Here is a 7,232-nt window from a genome sequence, read left to right on the forward strand (position 1 = left end):
GCTTATGCATATGTAGGGGTGCTTAAAAACCCGTTCAACCCAACCCAACCCAACATGAAATAATTCAACTCAAAGCAACCCGATGTTTAATAGAGTTGTAAAATTGTCAAACCGTAAGTATTTGGTTGATATTGGATTACTATTATTTGAACTCAATCCAACCCGATGAACCTGATATCCTTTTATTTATTGGATTTAATATGATTGTGGAATTTCAATTAATATATACATTAGATAATTATACTATAAAATTAGCCTTTTTTTTATTACAACGGAAATAATCCGGCAAAAGGGGGTGCATCCATGGCTGAATGGTTAAAGCGCCCAACCGGGCAAATTCGTAGGTTCGATTCCTGCTGGATGCACTTTTTACGTTCAGTTAATTGCTGCTCATGTATGCTCTTCATATACATATATTTTCAATTTATTCACATCTCTATATAACTCATTTCTATATATGTTCAGTAATTGTGAACATATATATGTAAATTAAGAAAATTAACTGAATGTGATATACGTAAGAAGTATGAATAAGTTGTATCAAATGATTGATGATGAAAAAGAAATTATGAATAGAGAAATAACATATTTTTTAATGTACCAAAATATCAACCTCACCAACCCGTACGGGTTGGGTTGGCTTTCACTTTGGTTCGGGTTGGGTTAAGTTAAGATTTTTCAAACCGCAAGCATTGAGTTGAGTTGTTCAAATATCTTCAACCCGATCAACCCATTAGCACCCCTATGCGTAATGATTGGTTTTCGACGAAATAGTAACCTCATGAATATGCGTAAAGATTCCTTTTTTTGGTTGAAAACCAATCTTTATGCATATGTGTAAGTCTTCTGCATAAAGATTGACTATAAAATGAATCTAAGTAAGAAATGACTAAAAAGTGAAATCACCGATCAGCTTTAGCTATTTATGCAAATTTCTCAAAGAGAAAAGTCTAAAAAACCCAACAAACTATCTGATTTTGAATGATTAAGTCCTTAAATTATTTTTTTGAACGATAAAATCTTTAAACTTTCTAAAACCGGTTAAATACATTCTTATAACCTGTAAAAACAGGTTAATGTGATTAAAATTTTAGGAAATACCCATCAAAGCTAAACAAACTATCCGATTTTGATTGATTAAGTCCCTATTTTTTTTAAATAAATCCTTTTTTTAAAAAATAAATCCCTAAATTTTTCATGTAATCTTTTTACCAAATAAATTATTGAACTTTTTTTGAACAAATAAATTCAGAACTTTTTTTAAACAAAAAAATATATACAATTTTTCTCAACAACAACAAAGCACAATAAACCAATTAAATAAATAAAAAAGTACAATTTTCATTACTAATTTCAAAACATACAAAAGTATGCTTAAAGTATAAATTAAGTTCATTAACTTTATTTTTATTTATAAATATTTTTGTATGTATCAATTTATGTTTTAGGCATAACTATGTTTCAGACTAATGAAAATGGTATAATTTTTCTCTATTCAATTGGTTTATTGTACTTTTTTTTTGAAGTATATAATATTTATATACGGCAAATACAACAAATAAACTCGCACACCCTCATCACCTAGAAGGCCAAGGGCAACGATACCGCTAGATCAAAGGCTCTTTGGTTCATTGTACTTTGTTGTCGGTGAAAGGAATTGTATATAAATTATTTTTCATAATTTTGTTCCAAAAAGTTTCGGAGTTATTTGTTCAACATAAAGTTCATGATTTTGTTTTTTTTTAAATTTGTGAATTTGTTCGTAAAAGTTCAAAAAATTTATTTGGTTAAAAGATTTAGGAATTTATTTGTTAAAAAAATAGGGACTTAATCATTTAAAATCAGATCGTTTGTTGAGTTTTTTTAGACTTTTCCCAAATTTTTATCACATTAACCTGTTTTTACTAGGTTACAAGGATATATTTACCCAATTTTGGAAAGTTTTTTTATCATTCAAAAAAATAGTTTAAAAACTTAATCATTCAAAATCAAATAGTTTGTTGGGTTTTTTAGATTTTTCCCTTTCCCAAAACCAATTCATCTTGAAGAAACTATATAAAGTAAATACTATTTGGTTAACCAATATGGAAAAACAATTGAAACCAAAATTTACCTTATTTGGTTAATCGAACTGTTTAACTCGCAAAACAAATAAGCCAAAACCGTTTTAGTTTGAATGAGTTATTCGGTTTTAGATTTTTTAATAACCCTAGGACTTCCAATCACCTAAGTTTCTGGACCCGGTTCTGAACGGGAACCCAATCCTAGGTTCCATAATCCTAACCAAACCTAGTTTTCAAATGTTAAGACTAGTGTGCACAGGATCCAATCACTCAGGACTTGGCTAGAACCAAACTGACCATAGGCCCCGTGGTTGAGGGACCGGACACAGTCATAGGACTATATATTTCATACTATTGCTACAATTGAGACAAAGAATACAAAATGCAATCTCATAAAAACAAATTAATGATAACTTTTGGTCATCTAAATAATGGCACACAAGTAGGTCGACTTCAAACCGGTAACACAGACCTCTTTTCCACCACGACCACAACCTTTTAGAATTTAGCGAAGAGCACAAACTACCTAAAACCACACTGATGGATATGGCTTGTGTATATATTTACTAAAACTAGTGTAAACTTTTGATTTTGTATACGGAACCAAGAACCTATTAATGAAGGCAAACAAGGCTCTTAGAATTTACAGCACATAAGGGTCTGCTTCCATCCCCGATGCTTCTTTGATCGTCTCTGGTCCACTTTCGCCATTCTTACAGGACTACTGTTCCATTCTGTCTGTAGTCTGCAAATAAGAAGCAGCATTATTAGATACTCTATTAGCCAAAGGTAGATTGGGCAGTAAAACTAGTTATCCCAAGTCTGCAAAAAGGTGATCCAGATTTGTTAAACTAATCATGGACCGAGAAAGGGGTTGTTTGGTTGTTTCCATCAAACCTTGTATGGATAAAATTGTCTATGTGGATTAATCTGTCTACATAGATGGGGAAGGTTTTTGTTTGGGAGGACTTTTTCACGGAGGGAAGGAGCGTATGTGTGGAAAAAACATGGCTTTCTGCATAAAGTTCCCCCTAGAAGCTTACTGAATAAGCCATTTTTTTATATCATTAAGCCACTACCAAATAGTCATCTATAGCTAACCGAATAAGCTGCGAGTCCCATTGAGCTCATTAAGCTGCTAATAGACAGGCCCTAAGAGTTGCTCCCTTAGCATACTATGCCAGTATCATGGACCAACAAGATTCGTTGGGGGAACAACATCTCTGACTGGATAAGAGCCTCTTACTCAGTAAGAGATAGTAAGTAAGCAGGTAGAAAAAAGCCCCTAAGATAGAGAAAGTAGTATGCTTGTTATTACATGGGAAAGGCGAAGGATCTGACGCTGGTGTTGCTACCATCTGATCGAAGAGACATGCTACCAGAAGATGCTATAGGCCCGGAGTATGTTATCAGTCCTGAAATAGTACCTGCCACCGAGAAACTTGACTCTCCACCACCATGTTGCAACTGATTTGATTCTGTGACATTATCTGAAGTTTCCTCCTGGTGGTTAGCTGCACTTTGCATGTCTGGCGGAAGTTCATGAATGCATTCAGGACTGCTAAAAGTTGCTGGTTTCACATTGTCCGAATTTGAAGTGATGTTTTCCTCCATCTTGATTTCAGTTGATGTATTGATGGCATGGCTGTTTCTTACTAGTTCTTCAGCTTCAGATCCTGCAAGATGCCTTTTCAAGATCTCCTCTACAGGACCCTGTGCCTAAAACAGTAAGACATGGCATCAGAACCAAATTCAAAGAACTTGCAGATGTTTGTTCATGATAAACACAATGAAGCAATGGAGATAAACACCATCGACAGAGACATGATACAACCTTTTATAGACATTATAACAAACCTCTTTTGATGAAAATAACTCCATGCATATCATCAAATGGATACAAACACCTTCAATACAGACATCATAACTCATTGAATCGTGCAACTATTAGGATATACAAACCTCAGAAAGCTGTTGGCCAACATCATTGACACCATTGTTGGACGACTCCCAGTTTTTGATGGATGTTGGTAGTTGATCTTGGTTCAAGGAAAGAGTGCTACAGGAAACAAATTGCTCTCTGGAGGAATTATCCAGTGAATTGAAACTTGAATCTATGTTTTCTTCACCAGTCTGCATCAACTTGTCAGGACTGCAATTTTCAGTGCTGTGGGCAGTACTAGATTCTACAAACAATGGCAACTTATCAGATGCACAGTTGTAAGGTCCATTAGAATCTTCAGACACATTCTCTAACTCATCTGTAATGACTGAATGATTAGCAACTTTAGTAGCATCTTCCTTGCAATCTTTTCCTTGTGATGAATTCTGACCATGAATCTTTGTGTCATAGCAGTTGCCCATATGTCTATGATCATCAGTAGGCTCTGTAATGAACACATTAGTATCTGTTTTCTCCTTGGTTCCAAAAGATGAATCAGAACTTGTGTAATCATCTTCCCCAGATGAAGATCGTGTCTTTTCATGCTTCAAAAACTGGGTTTCAAGGTTTCGTCCAATCATGTCATCATGATTGTACCCAATATTCGTATGGCTGATACTGTGTTTTGGGATAGGAAAGTCGGCATGTAGTTTTTCTTTGGTTACAGAAAATAAATCAGTGTTCTTGCCACATTCTTCCACTGGTGAAGATATCGACTGTTGATGCTTCAAAAACTGGGTACCAAGACCTTCTTCAATCATGTCGTCATGTTTATCTTCATTAACAGTAACGGGATGGCATGATAACCCACGATGCACCTTGTGGATTCCAATCTTTTCCCCATGAGATACCCCCTCATCTACACAGATATCTTTAACAACATGGAAACCACTCTCATGGTAACATGCTATAAGCTCTGGCAGTTCGCATTCCACATTTTTATCAATGTACAATTCTTTGGCCTTCTCTAAGGAATATGAAGGAGCCTTCTCTAAAGATTCAAGATTAGTCGTGAAATCTTCTTCAACAATTGAAAGTTCAAGTTCTCGATTGTTCCAGAAGTTGACTTTATCATTCTCCTCATCAGATAAGAAGGGATTTGTATGTCTTATAGGACTCTCTTTCATTGTTGCCTTCAGTTCATCTGTATCAAATAAAAATGTCTTCAGATTAAATAAAATGACGCGGAATCATGCTTAATTGCTTATAGACTATAACCTAGTAAAGCTACAGTTACTTTTATTCGAGTATATGAAAACATTTTCTATGCTTGTATCATACTAAAAACCAGAAAGGAAAAATATCATTTTTTCAGTCAGCTAGAAGAGCATATAGCAAGAACATTAGAATATTAACTCCCATAACAACTTCACAGTTTACAAAATCATGTTTCCAGTAAAGAACATTCCCATCGCAAAACAAATGGAGGCAAAAAAAACTTTACCAGATTTCATTACATGTGCATCAGAAACGTTTGGAACAGCCAGGTAAAATGCTACATGTGAAGTTGAAATTTCATGTCTTCCACCCATGTTCAGAGTCAAATGGAAGGAAGAAGAAGCACGATACTGATTATATATTTGAAAGAACAGATTGAGACCAAATCTATTTGCTCAAAAACAAACTATATAGCGACAGAATGCTTCCCTGTTCTCTTAACTAACCAGACCATTATAATAAAGATTCAGCCACTGGTTCTATATAATATTCTACAATAAGCCAAATGGAAACAAAAACCAGATGTCGTCAACAACTAGTAAACAAAAACCACTGAAGGATTCCCAAGCTTACCAAAAGAAATGTAAATATTGTCCTACTGCATAAGAATGGTGAAAGACAAGTCGGTTAAGTTGAGAAGTAAAAGCGATAAACAAATAAACCATTTTGGGTGTACTTCCCACTGGCATCGAACATCTAAAACAAACACAAATAAAGAAAATGATAAAATACTCGTCAGTTGCCTCACAAAACAGGATGAAAAGCTCCATTTCACATAGGGTTTGCAACCAAACGAAACAGTACTTTACAATCTAATAACCAGATCTAATAAATCCTACAATGATAAATTCAAAGCAGATCCCAACAAATAACTCTCGAACAGAACCGAAAATTGAAAATATGAATAAATTATTACGATACCTGTACACGAATCAAACTATTATGTCTCTATTATTCTTCAGATAAGACAATCCGCACTGCAAAACAAAAAAACAGATGCGAATTTCTGAACAACAAGTTATACAACGATACAAAAAGAAACGAAATAATCATTCAAAAGCATATCCAAACTTTGCGGAAAAGATAAACAAGCAGAAAGACGAATTTCTTGCGTTTGAATTGCATATTTGTGTAACGAAAGGAAAAGAGGGCAAAGCATTGAACTCCCAGGCTAGCCATATAGAATATAAGTCAACTCTATAAAGCCTAATTACTTTAGTTTATCTAATTTCTCTTGCATTTATTATGTTGTGGACATAGCACATAGGTATAGAAAACGAAGAGCTCTGCCACAGCACCACCAAGAAAAATTAAGCATTGATTACAGTACTGAAATAGAAACAGAGTAAAATTTTCTTATTTAGATTTACTTATGGATCTTCAATTTCAATAAACAAACAAACAATCGCTCACCTCGAACTTTCTAAAATTGTCCAGGTGTTCGTCCCCGGAAATCGTCAGTTTCTCTTCTGTGAATAGCTTCGTTTTATAACGTCTTCATCATCGTCACCATCTACAGTATTTTCAAATAATTCATCTGTGTATGTAATTATATGTGTGAATTGATAACATCCGGTCATAAAATTCAAAATTGCAGAGTTTTTGTCGTTTGCGATGAAGAAAGGGGACAGAAAAGTAGTCAGCAAGGGTTGCCGGAGGTGCGAGAAGCTGCCGGAAAAGTGAAGGAGAGACAACAGGCTGAATCCATTTAAAACAGAGATAGAGTCAGATGGAGTGGAGTTTCTAAAATAGTATAGGATGTGAACAACTCATGGACCTGTCATTATTATCACTCCTCTTCCTGCAAAATCTTTTTCTAAAGGGGTTGCCATTGCCACCCATGCATTTTCCGTGCCCCTCATCATTTTCTTTCTCTCACATTAATATGGAATCTAATTGTTTAATATATTTTTTAATTTTAAAATTACATTTCAGATTTCAAACGTAAAAACAAACGGTCTGACTGATTCAGATTTCAGACTTCAGCACCACCTCTTAAAATTCAGAAG

General features: G+C 34.5%; 1 protein-coding gene across 4 annotated transcripts; it reads right to left on the bottom strand.

The window, feature by feature from the left end:
• Window positions 1–2,443: 2,443 nt before the first annotated feature.
• LOC112522449 lies at window positions 2,444–6,946 on the bottom strand. Of its 4 annotated transcripts, XM_025131564.1 has the most exons (6): window positions 6,637–6,946; window positions 6,145–6,200; window positions 5,797–5,821; window positions 4,026–5,149; window positions 3,382–3,782; window positions 2,444–2,808 (listed from the first exon to the last, which is right to left on the bottom strand). In XM_025131564.1, exons 4-6 carry the CDS (start codon window positions 5,130–5,132, stop codon window positions 2,700–2,702), a joined length of 1,617 nt encoding a protein of 538 aa, XP_024987332.1. In that variant the 5' UTR covers window positions 5,133–5,149; window positions 5,797–5,821; window positions 6,145–6,200; window positions 6,637–6,946; the 3' UTR covers window positions 2,444–2,699. The 4 variants fall into 4 exon arrangements, with proteins under 4 accessions (XP_024987332.1, XP_024987333.1, XP_024987331.1 ...); XM_025131565.1 differs by lacking the exon at window positions 5,797–5,821 and having other exon boundaries at window positions 6,644–6,946; XM_025131563.1 differs by lacking the exon at window positions 5,797–5,821.
• Between the last annotated feature and the right edge of the window lie 286 nt (window positions 6,947–7,232).

This window comes from Cynara cardunculus, assembly GCF_001531365.2.
Source record: "Cynara cardunculus var. scolymus isolate 2C chromosome LG 12, CcrdV1, whole genome shotgun sequence".
NCBI classification, from domain to species: Eukaryota; Viridiplantae; Streptophyta; class Magnoliopsida; order Asterales; family Asteraceae; genus Cynara; species Cynara cardunculus.